The following is a 20438-nucleotide window of genomic DNA, read 5'->3' on the forward strand; positions in this document are numbered from 1 at the left end:
ATTTTTTGAAAGAAAAAAATATTTAGAGGAGTATTAAAGGACTAATTATCCCCCCAAAAAGGAATTTTGTTTATAATAATATACTTGAAAACAGTTTGTAAAAGTCTTTGTAACACTATGCTAAAATTAAAGGTAGTATCAACAGATCTTTCAATTAAATACAAAGTTAAATATTACAAAATCAAGTATTATACTGAGTTCACTTCTTAGTTAGGCAAGGTAACCAACATCCCACATCATAATGGTTAACGAAAAGAAATTCTGATGTTTTTTTAAAATGTTAGGGACTTGCCTGGTGGCACAGTGGTTAAGAATCTGCCTGCCAATGCAGGGGACACGGGTTTGATCCCTGGTCTGGGAAGATCCCACATACTGCAGAGCAACTAAGCCCGTGCGCCACAACTACTGAGCCCATGCGCCACAACTACTGAAGCCCGCACACCCTAGAGCCCACACACCACAACTACTGAGCCCATGTGCTGCAACTACTGAGCCTGCATGCTGCAACTACTGAAGCCTGCGCGCCTAGAGCCCATGCTCCGCAACAAGAGAAGCCATGGCAATGCGAAGCTCATGCACCACAACAAAGCGTAGTCCCAGCTCGCTGCAACTAGAGAAAGCCTGCACGTAGCAACGAAGACCTGATGCAGCCAAAAAAAAAAGAAAAAAAAATTAATGAAACTTATAAACAACTGAAAAAAATAAGGTATAATATATACCTTAACATTATTTTTCTAATTCTCAGTGGTACACCTCCTCTAACTAAAGAATGCTGATCTATTTTCCCCCACTGGCAAATGGCTATTTTTGGTCATGATAAAGTAAACATGGGTCTTATGTAAAAGTTCTATAATAAACCTGCCAACTTTTAGTTTTCACAGAGATGGAGTTCTGAGCAGAAGCCAGCAGAATTTGCCCTGCCCTCTCGTGGAATTCATGCTAGGTCAAAACACAACTTCTCAGCCCTAGAAAGTACCTTTCACCTCAGTTCTGTTCAGTGCCCACATTTTCAGATACATAATATTAGGTGTGAGTATGAAGAGGGAAATGTTTGTAATTGCCATTAACTTAAAAAAAATACCTGCAATCCACTAAAAGATGGAACAAAATAAACTCCTTCAGAATCTTCCAAACTTCTGGCCATTTTTTCAGTTTCAGCAGCATCTGTGAACAGATCTGCAAAAACAAAAACAAACAAACAACAACAACAAAACCCTAAAACAAAACGAAGGGGTTGGGGAGGGACAAACAGAATTATGTTATACGACTAGTATTCACCTGCATCAGCATTTATTACGAATATAATGTGAGAGGTCGCTCACTTAAAAGGGTCAACACAAAGGCAATCTGCTCTAGTGCTATCTGGGTTCTCCCACTGCAGAGGTTTATGGCCCATGGAAAGGACAAGGGAGACAGAAGACCCTCTTAGATGGGCTCTGGATGTAACAGGCCTTACTTTTTTCCTTTAAAAATAATTGGGCTGTTTAAGAATTAATTCTATGTGTTTTTTGGCATTAAAAACTTTATTCTCCTAAAGGTTACACCCATTCTAGTTTTCTGATGAAAAGATCATCTACCTATAACAAACAAGAGAGTCAACTGAAAAACTATTCCATCTAAGGAGTTCAGTAAAGGGCCAGTAACACAGAGATACACTAAGAGTCAATCTTTATAAAACAAACAAAAAATCAAGATCTAATTTATTTAGTATACTTTTTTATTGAAGTATACATATAGGAAGATGCACAAGTGCTAAATGTACAGCTGGACGAATTTTCAGTGTGAATACACCCAGGAAACCAACACCTAGGTCAAGATACCAACTTCTTTTGCTCAACATCATGTTTGTGAGATTCTTTTGTTACAAGTAGTTGTACTTCATTCATTCTCATGCCTGTATAGTATTCCATTCTCGCCATACACAGTTCATTCAATTATTCTACAGCTGATATGCATATGGGTAGTTTCCAGTTTTGGGCTAATATAAATAGGCCACTTTGAACACTCATGTACCTTCTTTTTGGTAAGCATATGTATATATTTCTGTTTGTTATATACCAAGGGATGGAATTGCTGGTCCTAGGATCTTCACATTTAGGACTAGCTTTAGCAGATATTGCTGAATCGTTTTCCAAAGTGGTTTTGCCAATTTAAGGCTCTTGCCAGGCATATGAGAGTTCCAGTTATCCCATATTCTTGTTAACAATTGATACTGTCTATGGTTTTCATTTTCACTGTTTGGTGGTATTGCACAATAGCTTGATTTTGTATTTCTCTGTTGACTAATGAAGTTGAAATCCTTTTCATTGGCCATTTGGATACGCTTGTTTGTAATGTGACTCCTGAATAAGCATGTGAGACTGACAGCATAGATCAGATGCAAAAGATCAGGAATTGGTCATAATAAATATTGCTGGCCTTATACAGTAATACTTAAGCTGGTTTTATTTTCTTGTATGTTTTGTTATTCTTATAATGAAGAATTGATTAAAGACAAGACGTTTAAGGAACACCTATGATAAAACTATGGTTAATGAGGATTGCTCAATAATTATTACAAATTTTACTCAAAATGACAGTTATCAGATCCATAAGTTACATTCATTTGTTCAAAATGTCCAATAACACATCAAAATAGACAGCACTTCAAAAACTAATATATTAAGAAGAAAACACTGCTCTTAAAATCTATACTTTGAAGAAATCATGTCTAAATGTCTACATTTTTCAACCAAGATGTGGAAAACATACTAGATGGCTGGTTTGAGGAAAGTTTTTGGTAACAGACAAAGAAACAGGGGGAAGAAAATCTAGTTTGTCCACATTCTTTACTGGTTGTTCTGTCCTTGCTTGAAGAATTTCTCTAAACAATCTTCTACCTAAAATGCTCACCAATGAGCTGATTAATGGAAAGTCCTGTGGAGTAGGCAGACTTCACTCTGTCTCTGCCAGTGAATGCAACTAAGAATCCTGGATGCAATACACACAAAAGCTATCTGAAGACTCAAAAGAATAAGCTGGCAGTCCAACCAAGGAACTCTGAGTACCACCAAACCAGCAGTGAGTTTCCTGTTTTTTATTTTCTCTGATATCTCCTGTCCTAGAATCAGGGACAGCCTGAAACCTGAAACTTGGGTCTGTACACCAGGTACAAATATGAAGAGCTTCTGAAGAAGCCCCTCTTTTTGGTCTGAGGGGTGAGAGTCAGGGGTCTCCACAGGACAGAGAGTGGGGAAATGATCCTGTTTTTTTGTTTTTTGAATGTTTTTTTCATTCTACCTGAATGAGAGAGGAAAAACATTGTATCTTCATGTTTTTGCAAAAACAAATAGGAAGGATAAACCAAAAACAAATGTAGTGATTATCTACAAGAGGTAGGAAGACAGGGTGAAGGGAGAGGAGAGGGAGTCAACTGCTCCTTCTTTTATGAATTTGACTTGGAAATCATGTTAAAATTCCACATTAAAAAATGTTTTTAAAAAGGATGCAGAGGGAAAAAAACTAAAAATGAATGGTAACAGAAACAAATGAACACAGTTCTTTTCAAATTAATAAACTCACCGAAGGGAGAAGAAAAAGAATTAATCCAGGTAATTTGAATAGCATGCTTGGACCATATACCCTTAATATAAAGAAAAAAAAAATCTTTGAACATTGTTTGTTGGAGTGGTATGGGTCTAGTAACTCAAACTCTTTGGTGTATATTTTAAGATTGAGCAAATAAGTACATAATATTAATGTTGTTGGGAGCCAGGTTCTCGACGTGGTTTTTTCCACGTCGAGAAAAAACAAGTGGGAGACAAAAATATAGAACAGGGACCCTTCTCTCTCACACACACACACATTTCCAGCTCTGCTACAAAGGCATTCCAGTCATTGTTCTTATATGTTTTTTAATTTTTAATTTTTTTAAATTTATCAAATTGTACATTTACTTATTGGCTGCACTGCATAGCTTGTGGGATCTTAGCTCCTCAACCAGGGATTGAACCCGAGCCCTCAGCAGTAAAAGTACGGAGTCCTAACCTCTGGACCACCAGGGAATTCCCCCAGTCATTGTTTTTATTTTTTTAATAAATGTATTTATTTTTGGCTGCATTGGGTCTTCGTTGTTGGGTCTTAGTTGCTGAGCACGGGCTTTCTCTAGTTGCAGCGAGCGGGGGCTACTCTTCATTGCGGTTCGTGGGCTTCTCATTGCAGTGGCTTCTCTTGTTGCAGAGTTTGGGCTCTAGGTGTGCGGGCTTCAGTAGTTGTGGCACGCGGGCTCAGTAGTTGTGGCTCGCAGGCTCTAGAGCGCAGGCTCAATAGTTGCGGCCCATGGGCTTAGTTGCTCCGCAGCATGTGGGATCTTCCTGGACCAGGGCTTAAACCCATGTCCTCTGCATCAGCAGGCAGATTCTCAACCACTGCACACCAGGGAAGTCCCTCATTGCTTTTAAATACCAATTTCCCACTAAAAGGAGGCAGGGCTCATTGGAAAAGTGGCTAATTCCAGGGCAGGGATACAAAAAACACAAGATGAGCTTAAAACCACCTTGTGCCAGAAATTAAGAAAGTGCTCAAAAATAATACAGATAGACACTTCAAAGACATAGAAGCCAGTCTGAGGAAGTTTTCACTGGCCAAATCTGGGGCTATTTGAGCATGAAAAAAAATAAACAAATAAGAACGGTAAAAATTATAACCTGCTGAATAAAATAAGAAACCATGAGTTTATACCAATAATAAATTAACAGAGGAGAAGGGAAAGCTCTTCCTTATATAACAGAATGCTAACTAATAAACAGAGGGAAAAATGGAGTTAGAAAGCACCATTTTGCAACTATCAGAGTGAAGACTGATCCGGGTAGGAATCATCAATGAAAGCTAAATTTAGGGGATGGGGGAAGTTTGGTGAGAAAAGGGGTATCTAGCTAATCTCAAAGTATCTCGCCACATATTATTTATTACAAAAAAATGGTAATTATACAATGGAGAAATCAGAAAATATCTTATGCACTTGAACAAAACTGACAGAAGCAAAACAGGAGTAAGAGGCACTTTGCATCTCCAGGTATGTATTCTGAGAAAGACTCATTATCACTTATGTATAATTTCAGTCCAAACTATATAACCTGGATCTAGACATGAAACACCCAAATTGAGGGACATTCTATAAAATAACTGACTTATATTATTCAAAAATGTCAATAGAAACAGAAAAGTTGATGAAACTGTTCTAGATTAAAGGAAATTATACAATAAGCAATCCTGAACTGGACCCTGTATTGGAAAAAAATTGCCATGAAGGACAGGATTGGGACATCTGACAAAAGTATTGTACCCACCGTTAAATTTTCTGAAGTTAATAACCATACTTTAGCTATGTGAGAGAATATTCTTATTCTTAGGAAATACATAGTGAAATACTACAGGGAAAGAAGTAAGATGCACGCAAGCTATTATCAAAGAGCTCAGAAAATTATATAGATATTTATCTATCCTATAGTATATTGGATGGATAGATGGATGGGTGGGTAATAGATAGATAGGCAAAGCAATTATGGCAAAATGTTGAAACATAGGGATAATCTGGGATAAAGGGTATACAAGAATTTTTGTACTAATTTTACAAGTTTGAAATTATTTCAAAACAAAAAGTTAAAACAGTTCTCATTTTCTCTTTCTCCACCCCCCCACATATACGTATATAAACTCACTGAAACGTATATAGGGTAACTTAGATATGTTTAAAAGAGATTTAGTTTATCAGTCTACCTTTTATGATTTGCATACCTTTATCATTTTTGGCTTGGAAATTTAAAATGCTTCTCTTTATTTGCATATTAATAAGCATTCATCATTTTCATCTAATTACTAATTTTTACAGAATTATAGTCATTTTCTTTATTTTCTGGACACTATTAAATTGTGTTTCAAATGTTTTCCTTGGCCCTATGCTACTTAAGAAAAGACATTTCAAATTTCCATGTGGCTAAGTACCATTTAAATACTGTTTTTACTATTCATTTCTAACTGTATTACATAACAGGCTGAGATGTTCCACTCTTGTTTTTTGGGGGGTTTTTTGCGGTACGCAGGCCTCTCACTGTTGTGGCCTCTCCCGTTGCGTAGCACAGGCTCCAGACGCGCAAGCTCCGCGGCATGTGGGATCTTCCCGGACCGGGGCACGAACCCGTGTCCCCTGCATCGGCAGGTGGACTCTCAACCACTGCGCCTCCAGGGAAGCCCTGAGATGTTCCACTCTTGCTTGTCTAAGTATGGCACTGAGAAAAGGATTTGGTTCTGTGCGTGTGTGTGTGTGTGTGTGTGTGTGTGAAAAGGGATTTACACAGACTTGAAATAAAAACATAGATGAACAGGAAGAAGAATGAACAACAGAAAAGATGTATACTCCGTTGTCTATTCTTGACCAACAATTTGCCCCATAAATTACACATCACAGAATTAAAAGCATTTATGGGAAAGAAAAAAAAAATACCATTTTGAAACATTGGACAGGAACATTACTTTCTTTTGTAGAGCAAGCATGCACACACATAAAATCTTTAAGCCCAGCTTAATTAGGGGCTCTTTTTAGTGTTAAGATCATTTCAATCTCTTAAAAGGATATCCAAAACTATGTTCTTTTTTTTTTTTTTTTGCGGTACGCGGGCCTCTCACTGTTGTGGCCTCTCCCATTGCGGAGCACAGGCTCCGGACGCGCAGGCTCAGCGGCCATGGCTCACAAGCCCAGCTGCTCCGCGGCATGTGGGATCTTCCCGGACCGGGGCACGAACCCGTGTCCCCTGCATCGGCAGGCGGACTCTCAACCACTGCGCCACCAGGGAAGCCCCAAAACTATGTTCTTAATGTATGGAAATAAAGTGTCTACATTACAGTAAGAAAACAAATCAGTTTGGTATAAGAACAGCTCAAATAAAATAGAACAAAGAGAAGTCTGGCCTACTACCAGGAAAAAAATATATTCTTATTTGGAAAACACTTTATTTGTATCCTTTGCTTTCTCCATTTTGAGATCTTTGTTCTAGATCATTTTGGGTAATTTCTTCAGAAAGTATATACTGCATGGCCAAGAAATGTGCCTTTTGCACTTAATCTGAATGACATCTTAGCCAGACCCTGGAATATTGGCTCCCTGTTCTTTTTTCTCTGTAATGGGTAGATGTTGTTCCACTTTCAAAATTTTACAACTAACTTCCAGGCCGGTCTGATTCTTTTCTCTTTATAAATCAACTATTCTTCCTGTCTCAACTCTTTTCTTTATTCTTGGGATTCAGACAATTCATCTACATATGACTGTCTTAGTGTGCGACTTTTTTAAACTTGGTAAAGCCATTTCACGCTGAAAACTTAGGTCTTTCTTCAGTTCAGGGACATTTATTTTCAATTCTCTCTTCAATTTTTACATTTTCATAATTCCATTTTCATATTCTAGAAAAGAGACAATTAGTCACATATTTCTTTCCTCTGATCTTTCTTCTATATATCTTACCTTTCAGCTTTATTTTCTATTTTTTTCCTTTTTGTTGTTAAATTCTTCCTGATCCCTACTTGGGTTTTCAGTACTGTCCATTTTACATTTTATTAATTTCTTTACATATTATATATCATGGTTTTTGTCCTTTGAAATTCTTTATTTGTTCCCAACATTTCTTTGCAATATTTTCTTTTATCCATTTACTGTTTTATTTTTGTTGTTGTTATATATATATATATATATATATATATATATTTGTGTGTGTGTGTGTGTGGGTGCATGTGTGTGTGTGTGGTATGCGGGCCTCTTACTACCGTGGCCTCTCCCGTTGCGGAGCACAGGCTCCGGACGCGCAGGCTCAGTGGCCATGGCTCACGGTCCTAACCGCTCCGCGGCATGTGGGATCTTCCCGGACCGGGGCACGAACCCGTGTCCCCTGCATTGGCAGGCGGATTCTTAACCACTGCGCCACCAGGGAAGCCCACTGTTGTTGTTATTTTAATCTTCTGTTTCCTCCATGACATCTGCCTCTGTGGGAGCCACCTGTTGTGCTTTATCGAACTTGGTCACCCTCCTTCAAGGTACTGGATGTTCTTGAATGCTTTGTGCTCTCCTTCAGGTCAGGCTTATGGGGTTGGCAGGAAGTGAGAGGTAAGGGAATGAATACCCTTGGCTCTCGGGTTTCTCAGAGTATGAGAAAGATTAGGCCTCTCCACTTATCCTGGAAGAGGAGCAATTCAGACCAATCAGTACTGACGTCCACTGTTATCACGTTCTCCCAGGAGTGGGGAGGCCCAGCTTTTCCTTCTCCACATCTGAGGGGATTTTCTCTTGACTCAGCCGGCTCGATCCATAGAGAACATCTACAGGGTCCTCATCAGCCTCTGGTATTTTCACCAATAACACTCAGTTGGTGCCCTCTACAGACCCTGGGTCTGCACAGTCTCCTTGACAACTCAAAGTTTCATTCATGGCTGGGTTCCACTCCAGCTGCAGCCATATTTATCTTACTGTGTGTCATCCCAGCAGGAAGCAAGGGGGATGCAAGACCATGAACAAAAACCCTACTCACTAGCAATAGCATGTAACCATTCACCACCACCTAATTAGTTCCTAGATGAGAGAATGTTTATCTCATCTCCTCTAATGAGAGAGGCTGTTATCTCTCTTCGGAAGAGATCCAGAGAGAAGAAATCAGTTTCCTTTATTTCTAGTAAACAAGAGTCCTGGGTAATTTACAATGTATACTGGGAGTCTGATGGGGCTTGCCTGGAGCAGGCAGATGTGACATGTAGCAATTAAAAGTGGAACTGCTAGGGAAACGATGTCCCCTGACCCAAGTTACCGGAGGACAACAGAGACGGGAACTGTCTCAGTTGTAGAAAAGAAATAGGGCATTCTTTCAGTTCCTTAAATAGGCCATGCTTCTCCCTGCTCAGGGCCTTCTTCACTGGTCCTCTCTGCTTGGGCTGCTCCTTGACCAAGTGCTTCTCCCGTCTGTTCAGCCACTCTTGTTCTAACTTCAGTCCTAGCTGAAACACGACTTCTTTTTCTATTTTTTATTTTTTTTAGTTGCAGATGACTTTTTAAAAAATAAATTATTTATTTATTTATTGGTTTTGGCTGCGTTGGGTCTTCGTTGGTGCACAGGGGCTTTCTCTGATGGCGGCGAGCGGGGGCTACTCTTTGTTGCCGTGCGCAGGCTTCTCATTGCAGGGGCTTCTCTTGTTACGGAGCACGGGCTCTAGGCACGTGGGCTTCAGTAGCTGTGGCACACGGGCTCAGTAGTTGTGGCACACGAGCTTTAGAGTGCAGGCTCAGTAGTTGTGGAGCATGGGCTTAGTTGCTCCGCGGCATGTGGGATCTTCCCAGGCCAGGGCTCGAACCCGTGTCCCCTGCATTGGCAGGCGGATTCTTAACCACTGCACCACCAGGGAAGCCTGAAACATGACTTCTTTAAAGAAGCCCTCTGATTCCCCAGACCAAACAAAGCCCTCCCTTTAGAAAGAGATCACTGATTCTACCTCTACTTCTCTTTCCTGGTACTTAACACTAATTTCTTTTGTTTTTTTCCATTATTCATTTAATATACTTCTTTCCTGCTAGACTATAACCTCCGTGAGGGCAGGGAGTGACTGTCTCATCCACTGGTGTCTCCTAGCATGTACAGGTCCAGGTTCGTACTTAGCACTTAACTACTTGTTAACCGAATAAAAGCTGGAAGACATAGAAATATTTCTAAGATTGAGATAGCAAAATAGAGAACAAAGAGTGAAGGGGAGCCGAGATGGACCAGATGAAAAGGAAAAAGAGATGATCCCATAGGGACTCAAGGGGGAAAAAAGTGAGAGAATTGGCCTGTGTGAAAAAGATTAAGAAAATAAATCTGAAAGCCAAGAGGAAAGGGGCTTAAAAGAGCTTTCGTGCCTGAGCTCGACTGAGGCATTCAACCCAGTAAAGGGGTAGGAGGAAGCCACCATTCAGAGTGGAACAAACCCAGCATGTCACACAGACATAAATTCTCAGAATACACATCTTCAAGGAAATGACAGGGTCACTCAGGCTCTTATGCACTGTGTTTCTCCTGAACATAATTCAGTTATTTTCTCACTATACTCATTAAAGTGAATTCTCAGAACAGAAAGAGATATATTCAAATAAAGGTCAACTTTTTTTTACATTTCAGACAGATGTATACCAGTGATGTTTAGCTCTGCCAATGATTGAAATTTTTAAGTAAATAATTCAACTCTGAATTCTCTCTCTCTCCAGTCAGACAAATGGTCCTGCTTCCTGCCAGAGATGGGACTGGTCTTTAGGAGGGCCTTATGTGTCCACTGGAAATCACACCTCTTTTCTAGGCCAGGGCCATTTAGCTCCAACCCCCAGAAAAGAGTTTTCATCATTTGAGAATCACAGTGAATGAGCCCCAACTCAGCAAAGCAGTGGAAATGATTCCCCCTGATAATGTGTACATGATATCAAAGGAACTTGGGAAAGATTTTTTTTTTAATGAGGAATGTGAAATTATTCTGCTTTTTTTTTGCACTTTTTTTTTGGCGGGGGGAAGGAGTAAAATTAATAAAAGGTATAACTAAAAGAGAAGAAATAGGTAACCTATATTTTCTATTTCTGATAATTCTGAGTTGACTAAAGATACATGTCCAAAAAATTAAAAGAAGTATATTTAAGGAAGAAGAGACTTTTAAGTGATAAAAAGCTTCCAAATAAACAATTTGTTGTTGTTGTTAATAAGTAATCTTATGGTGATAATGCAGGTGCAGGCTTATAGAGAAAGAGAGAGAAAGGAAGAAATGGATTGGCATTTTCCTCCTGAAGTGTATGTTTTCTGCCAACAGAATTATCTTTGTCTTTAAACAAATCAGTTTAGTTCAAATCAGCAAAGTAGATAGCAGAGCCCCTCATAATTTAATCATCAGACATAACTATTGTTAATACTTTGGTATATAACACTACATACTGTATGCATTAAATATGGTTATATAATATATAGGCTCTTCATTATTCACAACAGTCAAAAAGTGGAAACAGGGCTTCCCTGGTGGCGCAGTGGTTGAGAGTCTGCCTGCCGATGCAGGGGACACGGGTTCGTGCCCCGGTCCAGGAAGATCCCACATGCCGCAGAGCGGCTGGGCCTGTGAGCCATGGCCGCTGAGCCTGTGCGTCTGGAGCCTGTGCTCCACAATGAGAGAGGCTACAACAGTGAGAGGCCCGCGTAATGCAAAAAAAAAAAAAAAAAAAAAAAGTGGAAACACCCCAGATGGCCATCAACTGTTGAATGGATAAATGCTGGTTCATCCATATGGTGGAAAATTATTCAGCAATGAAAAGAAATGAAGTAATGACACATGCTACAACATGGGTGAACCTTGAAAACATTACATGCTGAGTGAAAGAAGCCAGTCACAAAAGACCACATATTGTTTGATTCCATCCATATGAAATGTCCAGAATAGGCAAATCCATAGAGACAGAAAGTCGATTAATGGTAGCTTAGGGCTGGGGGGTAGCACAGGGAGTCACCGCCAAGGGGTAGGGGGGTTTCTTTTATGGAGAACAAACATATGCTAAAATTAGATTGTGGTGATGGCTACACAACGCTGTAAAAATACTAAAAAATACTGAATTGTACACCTTAAGTAAGTGAATTATTTGGCATGTGAATTATATCTCAAAAAGCTGTTTTTAAAAAAAAGCAAAAAATATTCATACAGGCTGTTCTGCGACTGCTTCATCCCTTCCTTAATGTATCACAGACAATGTTGCATGTCAATAAGATGTGCAACTACACGGTTATTTGTGACTACAGTATTTGTGTTATTTGTACAGTGTTCCACTATATGGATGTACTGACATTTACTTACTTAACGCTTTATTATTAGACAGGAACTTATTTCCAATTGCCATGTTAAACACCCATGTATGTACACATGTCTTTGCACACCTGTATGATTATTTTCTTAGGAAACAAAGAATAGACCTGAGGGCCAAGGGTCTGTACTCTATAAAATGATACATGTTGCCTAATTGCCCTCCAGAAAGGCCATACTAATTAACATTCATCGCAATGGAAAACAAGAATACTTTTCTCTCTACGTTTCCATCAATGCTGAGCATCGTAGAAGTAATTAACTTCTGACAATCATAGGAGACATCAATTTTTAAATGTGTATTTCTTTGATTATTGAATTTAAACAGCATATTTTAAGTCACTTGATTTAAAAAATACCTATTCCTCTGCCTTTTGTCCAATTTTTTGTTCATCTTTTTAAATTTTTCTAACATATGCTACAAATTGTCCTTACCAGTTTGTCTTTCAACTTTGCTACAGCATCTCTCCCTACACGTTCTAATGTTTTCTATACTTACATCTATTATTCTTTTTCTTTATGGTATCTGGCTTTAATGCCTAGCCTTTTACCATCCCAATGTCATAAAAATAACATCCTGTATTTTCTTCTAGCACGTCATTTTATTTCGTTTCATTTGAATCATCCATTCGTGCTGATCTGTGATCCTGTGGCTTTCCTGAGTTATGTCTGGCCTATGAAATCTGTTGAAACAGACAACTCACCTAACTGTTGAGCCCACTGTATGGCAGTACCGGTGTCTGCTGCATTGCCTTCAGCTAAGCACACCACTTCTTGCCCAATCTTCCACCCAATTAATGGATAAAAGCCTTAAAAACAAATAAACAATATAAGTTACACAATAAATAGTGAATTAATTACAGAGAAGTCTACAGTGGAACAATTTGATTATCTCAAAAACTAGCAACATGCCTGTGGAGTCAGACTGCCTGAGTTCAAATCCCAGCCCTCTCTCATTTTCTAGCTGTGGTCTTACAAGTTTCTTGTTTCTTAGTCTCAGTTTCCTCGACTGTAAAGTGGTCTACCTCGGAGAGCTTCTGTGAAAATAAACTGAAAAAGGACTTAGGGCAGTGCCTGGCATAGAAAAAGAACAATAAATATTAGCTTTTAGTAGCTACAAGCATATCTGTGTCTCTAGAAACACAGAAACAATATTTTAATTGAGAAATTAAAGGTTATTATGAGATTGGTTTGTCAGACAACTAACCATGCTATTGCATTTATCTGTAGTTACTAATTTTTTTTAACTCTTTATTGAATTTGTTGCATTAGAAGGCAAAATCTTAACCACTGGACTGCCAGGGAAGTCCCCTATCTGTAGTTTCTAATCAACGTTCCTAAATAGAAACAATAATCATTCTTCTGTTTTTTTTTTCATTTAATTTAATTTTTATAATGATCATTTTTCCAGCTTTCATTTTCCCAGTTAGGGAAAAAGGAAGAACTTTAGGGGGGATGAAAGGCAAGAAAAACATTTTTAAATCCACCTCTTAGTAACCATGTTAGGAGACCAGAGCTCAGACTAAGAGCCTCAAGCTCTCCTGGGTGTAGTTACACAATCTAAATTTCTTGGTTTGTGCATTCCAGGATTTCCTCCATTAGAGAGAGCAAATGCTTAGCAATTGTCATTAAAACCCTAAATATGCATGGATCACTAGTTGAGAAGTACCACCGCCAAAAAGTATCGCAAAAAGAAGAAATTCTAACACATAAAACAAATTTTAGAGGCCTAGAAAGATGTTTTCAACAAATATAACATGTATTATAGGTAAATATTTGGAAAGCTGACCAAAATACCCCAGTCTTTCTGAACTTTTCCCTAAAATCTTTCTCATTTTTTAGTGCTTTTAATTTAAGAAAAAAGGGAAATGGGGATTAACTGTCTCTAAGAAGAATAATGAAAAATATTAGACAATATCCTTAATATAAAATAAGAAAATAGTGTCACAAAAGTTAAACAAGTAAAAAGAAGGGATATTTTATTAATAAATAGGATATATTCTAACTACCTACCTCCAACACTCTGTTGAGGGTTATTTCCAGTATTAATATCCAAAAATGTCCCAGTTCCCATGGTTAACTTCACGTCTCCTGTCTGGAAGCAGCATTCTCCAAACATGGCTGATTGCTGGTCAGCAACCTGCCAAAAACATTCAAAATAAGACCTTGGGCCCTTAGCAGTGTTCCATTTCACTGTATCCCACTGTCTTACTTATTGTATTCTCATGGTTCACCATTTTATTTCCTTTTCCTTAAAAAAAGGAAACAGAGAGCAACAACTATATGATAGGAGTCTCTCTAGGACTAACGTTATGGGGATAACTAACGTGTCTCAGGAATTTTCAGCAGTCTACCTACTTTACCACTTTTAAGTATCATAAGAATAATCTTAGAAATAAAAGTCAGAATAAAATTTGCCCAGAAAAAAAAAATTTGTCCAGAAAAAAACAACTAAGATCGTTCATTTGCAACTTGCAAGCATTTTCATTCATTAGTCAAAATAACTGGCCACACAAATTTCTCTTTTAATAAGAGAGATAGGTGTATAAGTAGATGTAGGTTAAAACTATACATTTCCCAAACATACATTTTTGTTAAAAATAATTATAACTTTTTTTTTTTTTCCACATCTCACGGCTTGCAGGATCTCAGCTCCCCAGCCAGGAATTGAACCCAGGCCATGACAGTGAAAGTGCCAAATCCTAACCACTAGACCACCAGGGACTTCCCTATCACATTTGGTTAATGTAACTACATGTAGATATATATATACAGCAATATTTTAAGGACCAAAACTCATCTGAAGAATGCTTTCTCACTAATCTATGTCTTCTAGCCATACCTTAATCTAAACCTGAGCCTACTAAGACTGATCCTCTCCAGGAATTTGTAACTTGAGAATTTAATTCCCCTCCCCTCACTTGATTTCTCCACCTACCATAGTGACTGTCCATCTAGGGACAGATGCTCTATACCTCCTGTTTAAGCTGTTACAGGAAATTAAAGGCAAGATCTGAGTTTCTATAATCAAGAAAGAAACCTCAAAAATCAGAAACAGCTAATTTTTCACTCATCCACAAATTCTTTACCAGCTAAGTAGATGCTGATGAAGGATTTTATAAAATGTAAATATATTTCTTCTTTACTTTAATTGCCCTATCACGGTTTATCATTATACTATGTCATATATAAACTAAGCATTGGCCCCATCACGGTTTTTTATCTCAGAGTATTAAATACAAGCCACACATTACTCAAAATACAACATTTTAAAAAACTTTAACACAGTTTTCTGAAAAACTATATATAGAGAAGTCAGAAAAGGTTATAAAATATTTCCATGATAGAACACTGGCCCACGGGTCCCTTTTCCAGAAAGTGGAGAACACTTCTGATTATATTGAGAGCCCTTTAAGTTAAAAAGAAAAAAGATACTTTAACTTTATTCTGCAAGGACCTTTTTTGTTTCTTAAATCTAATCCTAACTATTCATACACATTCATTTAGTTTATACTATACAAGGAGAAGCCCTCAAGTTTTCTACTCACCAAGGCCACTACTGGTATAGGCACGCCAAATATCTCTTCATCCACTGATCCAAAATTGTGGCTTCAAATAAAATTGGTTAAAAAGTAAGTTATAGCTCTAGAAATATTAATTCTAAAATTCAGCAAATTGTTTTTAGCGTAGGCCAAAAAGTTACATAATGAACATACAAGCACCTCAAACGTATAATAAGATGCTTTTCCCCACACAGGCCAGGTGAATTCAGGGACAATTTTGCTGGTTTCTATGTCTGATTTTCATTATTACCTTGTATCCTTCACGGGAGGCAGCAGAAAGAGCGGGATTGAAAGCAGGGAGGTGATGAGCTTACTCCAACACATCTGAGCACAGAAACATGTCATCAGAATCCAAGCTAAATTACAGAAAAATTGGTGACTCAAAAAGAAGGGAAGGGGCTTTCCTGGTGGCTCAGTGGTTAAGAATCTACCTGTCAATGCAGGGGACACGGGTTTGAGCCCTGGTCCGGGAAGATCCCACATGCCAGGAGCATCTAAGCCAACGCACCACAACTACTGAGCTTGCGCTCTAGAGCCTGCGAGCCACAACTACTGAGCCCACGTGCACAACTCCTGAAGCCCGCGTGCGCCTAGAGCCCACGCGCCTAGAGCCCAGGCTTCACAACAAGAGAAGCCACCGCAATGAGAAGCCCGCACACCGCAACGAAGAGTAGCCCCCGCTCGACACAACTAGAGAAAGCCCGTGAGCAGCAATGAAGACCCAATGCAGCCAAAAGTAAAATAAATAAAATAAATAAATTCAAAAAGAAAAAAGAAGGGAAAAAAACTTTACCTCATATGGGTCAAAAAGTCCAGTTGTACTGGCATTTGAAAAATCTGTGGCAAATTCAGAACCTAAATTTATATTGGAAACAATTTATTTATGATCAGGTAGCATAAATCAACACCTATTCCTAGTTTATAGTCTCAACTTTTGTCTGCCCTCAAATTCATTCCAAAATGTGTATTTCCAGTGCAAAGTCTCCAAAGCAATTTCCCACTAAACCTTTTTGAAATTTTATACTTTACAAAAGCACTTTCAGGCACATTTCCATATCATGATTCCCAGTTTAAAGATGTGGAAAGGGGCTCAGAGAAGCAACGTGATTACCTATAGCTATACTATAGGTATAGTTGCAAAGTGGTAGATTAGGAATTGAACTCAAGTCTTACCACTCTCGAAATTACGACTGTTCCTCGGTCTTATGTTTGAGGTTTCATCACAATTTTAAAATCACCCTCCTCTTAGAATAAATCTGAAATTAATCTAGCTTTAGTATAATATGAAGTAACCACGGTACCAAAGAAACAGTATGTCTGGGATATGGGGGAAAAAGTTTCAAACTTCCACTTTTTTCAGATAAGTCATTTCTGTCAGTCAAATTCCACTTACTTGAGATACAGATCTATCAAATCATCTTTACCTTTTGTGAGCTTATGTAACAACCAGGTATCAATAGTCCCAAAGCAGCAATTTTCTTCTTCAATTGCCTTTCGCACCTTGAAAACACAACAGCACAAAATCAATTCAAAAGGCTAAATTATTAAGTGCATGACTAAGTGCCAACCACTAAATACAATATAATCCCATTTTTTATAAAAATTAATATATACATAGAGAAATAATTTCTAGAATTTACCCCCAATGGTTCTAAGCAATTACTATAGGGTATGAAAGGCTTTAGTTTTACACCAAGAATGTTTACTTTTGTGATGAAAAAAACAAAGTGTATCTCTTTTTCAGTTTAGATATACAAATATGTCTAAATATAGAAAGTCTAAAATGGGATGGCACAGTATGGCTCATAGGTCAAATCCAACCTGTTGTCTGTACCTCAAGTTAAGAACATTTTTGTAATTTTATAGTGGTTAAAAGAACAGAAAGAATACCTTGTGACAGATGAGAAGTATATGAAACTCAAATTTCCATGTCCTTAAATAAAGTTTTACTGGAACACAGCCATGCTCATTTATTTATGTATTATTTATGGCTACTTTCATGCTACGATGGCAGACTGTTTGTGAAAGAATCCTCATGGCCTTTAAAGTCTAAAATATTACTTACCTGGAATGTCACAGAAAAAATCTACCAAAAGAAACAAAAGAATCAAAACCTCTTTAAACTAGCCAATAGAGAAATTGGCATGCTTGTAAAGATATCATTAACTCACTGGAAAACAATTCCACAAATCCTACTTGATCACCTCTTCAACTCCTATTTGTCCTTCAAGACTAGCATTTCTTGGGTGTGCCTAACCCAGTACCACACGGGCAACTTCCATATAGCCATTATCTCATAGCATCATTACTTCCCTAAGCTCCTTAAGAGCAGGAACTAGATTGCGTTTATAACCCCAGCACTAGGAGGGTTCCTTTCATATAGCACATGTTAAAAAAAAAACTGGAGAAAATATTTGCAAACAAAGCAACTGACAAAGGATTAATTGCCAAAATATATAAGCAGCTCAATATCAAAAAAACAACCCAATCCAAAAATGGGCAGAAGACCTAAATAGACATTTCTCCAAAGAAGATATACAGACTGCCAAAAAACACATGAAAAGATGCTCAACATCACTAATCATTAGAGAAATGCAAATCAAAACTACAATGAGGTATCACCTCACACCAGTCAGAATGGCCATCATCAAAAAATCTACAAGCAATAAATGCTGGAGAGGGTGTGGAGAAAACGGAACCCTCTTGCACTGTTGGTGGGAATGTAAATTGATACAGCCACTATGGAGAACAGTATCGAGGATCCTTAAAAAACTAAAAATAGAATTACCATATGACTCAGCAATCCCACTACTGGGCATATACCCTGAGAAAACCATAATTCAAAAAGAGTCATGTACCAAAATGTTCATTGCAGCTCTATTTACAATAGCCAGGACATGGAAGCAACTTAAGTGTCCATCGACAGATGAGTGGATAAAGAAGATGTGGCACATATATACAATGGAATATGACATATATATATACTACCAAATGTAAAATAGACAGCTAGTGGGAAGCAGCTGCATGGCACAGGGAGATCAACTCAGTGCTTTGCGACCACCTAGAGGGGTGGGATAAGGAGAGTGGGAGGGAGAGGCAAGAGGGAGGGGATATGGGGATATACGTATGCATATAGTTGATTCACTGTGTTATACAGTAGAAACTAACACAACACTGTAAAGCAATTATATTCCAATAAAGATGTTAAAAAAATAAAGCTTGCTAAATAAATGAGATTTAAAAAAACAGCAAATGGAGACATTTAAGAATGAATCATATTTTAACAGTAGAAAGGATCAATAAAATGAAGACATGGGCTTCCCTGGTGGCGCAGTGGTTGAGAGTCTGCCTGCAGATGCAGGGGACGCGGGTTCGTGCCCCGGTCCGGGAAGATCCCACATGCCGCGGAGCGGCTGGGCCCGTGAGCCATGGCCGTTGAGCCTGCGCTCCGCAATGGGAGAGGCCACAACAGTGAGAGGCCCGCGTATCGCAAAAAAAAAAAAAAAAAAAGAAGACAGATGACATGAGTTCCAAAAAAAGAAGTCATTTGTAGATTACTTATAACTAGTATTTTGAAGAGTCAAGTACTATACCACTTAAATATGGAGTACTTAAAGTAATATTATTAGATTTCAAACTCTTCTTAAATTTAGAAATTGTGATTCTAAAATTTGTTTCAGATTAGACAAAGGTTAATCTGTATTTCAGCAAGTAGCAATAATGTGTGCCAGGTAGTAAGTTCATTTACTCATTCAAAAAATACTTGAGGGCTTCCCTGGTGGCGCAGTGGTTAAGAATCTGCCTGCCAATTCAGGGGACACAGGCTCAAGCCCTGGTCCGGGAAGATTCCACATACCGCGGAGCAACTAAGCCCGTGCGCCACAACTACTGAGCCTGGGTGCCACAACTACTGAAGCCTGCATGCCTAGAGACCATGCTCCGCAACAAGAAGCCACCACAATGAGAAGCCCGCGCACTACAACGAAGAGTAGTCCCTGCTCGCTGCAACCAGAGAAAGCCCACGCACAGCAACAAAGACCCAATGCAACCAAAAATAAATAAATAAAATAAATAAATTTATTAAAATAAATATTTGAGAGCCAGGCCCTCTGATTGATAGGTAGTAGGCCCTTGTGAGGCTAGATGGACACAGAGTAGGTATCAGGGCTTCCTAAGGTAGGAGGACCAAGGGCAATCCTCTGCACATTGGGTTAAGACTCCAAACGGCTCTACCCTCGGAGAAAGGGTAAACTAGAAGGATGGGCTCTCATAGGAACTCCAACTCAGCTTTGAACCATCTCAATCATTAAATTGAATTGAGATAATGCTGGTGCATAGAAGAATGGAAGAAGCATACATAGATCCTATCCAGAGCAACATATGTTAAGGCTCTCGTAATTTCTACACACAAGCTCACAAATACAATGTCTAGTTCATATATATATACACACACATACACACACACACACACACACATATATATGTATATATATACACACACATACATACAAACAAGTAGCCAGGTTCACCAAACTCATCAAGTTGTATGCATTAAATATGCATAGCTATTTGTATGCCAATAATCATACCTCAATAAAGTGGCTTAAAATTTTTTAAAAAACCAATTAAGTAACCAGGCATACAAGGAAACAAGAGAACATTGCAGGGGGTGGGGGGAGGAGAAAGAGACAGTCCATAGGAGCTATAGATACTGGAATTAATAGCCATGGACTTTTAAAATACGATGCTAATTATGTGCGGAAAACAAGTGAAATTCTAGAACTAAAAAAATTAAGAACTTAATGGACGGGTTTTCATAATAGCACATTAGAAACAAAGAGATAAGAGATTTGGAAGAAAGGTTAGAAGAAAATATCCTGAATAAAGTCCATAGAGACCAAAGAATAGAAAATATGTAAGACAGAGTGAGAGACAAAAAGGATTTAGTCAAAAGGTCTAACATACATGTAATCAGATTTTCAGAAGGAAAGAAGATAAGCAGAA

The 20438-nt window shown here is 38.4% G+C and overlaps 1 protein-coding gene across 3 annotated transcripts in view; it reads right to left on the reverse strand.

Moving 5' to 3' along the window:
• The window catches only part of GK5 (glycerol kinase 5), a 75813-nt gene that overhangs the window by 13698 nt on the left and 41677 nt on the right, over window positions 1-20438 (reverse strand). Inside the window, exons 6-13 of one of the 3 annotated variants that reach the window (XR_011246450.1) lie at window positions 16859-16934; window positions 16228-16289; window positions 15685-15758; window positions 15420-15480; window positions 13885-14011; window positions 12576-12680; window positions 1082-1215; window positions 293-641 (exon numbers count right to left, since the gene is read on the reverse strand). Coding sequence is in view for 2 of the 3 variants with exons in the window: in XM_060011362.1 (XP_059867345.1) it covers window positions 1082-1215; window positions 12576-12680; window positions 13885-14011; window positions 15420-15480; window positions 15685-15758; window positions 16228-16289; window positions 16859-16934 (639 nt within the window). In the remaining variant the exon portion in view is untranslated. The remainder of the gene's footprint in view (window positions 1-292; window positions 642-1081; window positions 1216-12575; window positions 12681-13884; window positions 14012-15419; window positions 15481-15684; window positions 15759-16227; window positions 16290-16858; window positions 16935-20438) is intronic. The other 2 variants (XM_060011362.1, XM_060011363.1) reach the window with 2 other exon arrangements.

This window comes from Delphinus delphis, chromosome 4 (genome assembly GCF_949987515.2).
Source record: "Delphinus delphis chromosome 4, mDelDel1.2, whole genome shotgun sequence".
In the NCBI taxonomy this organism is placed as follows: Eukaryota; Metazoa; Chordata; class Mammalia; order Artiodactyla; family Delphinidae; genus Delphinus; species Delphinus delphis.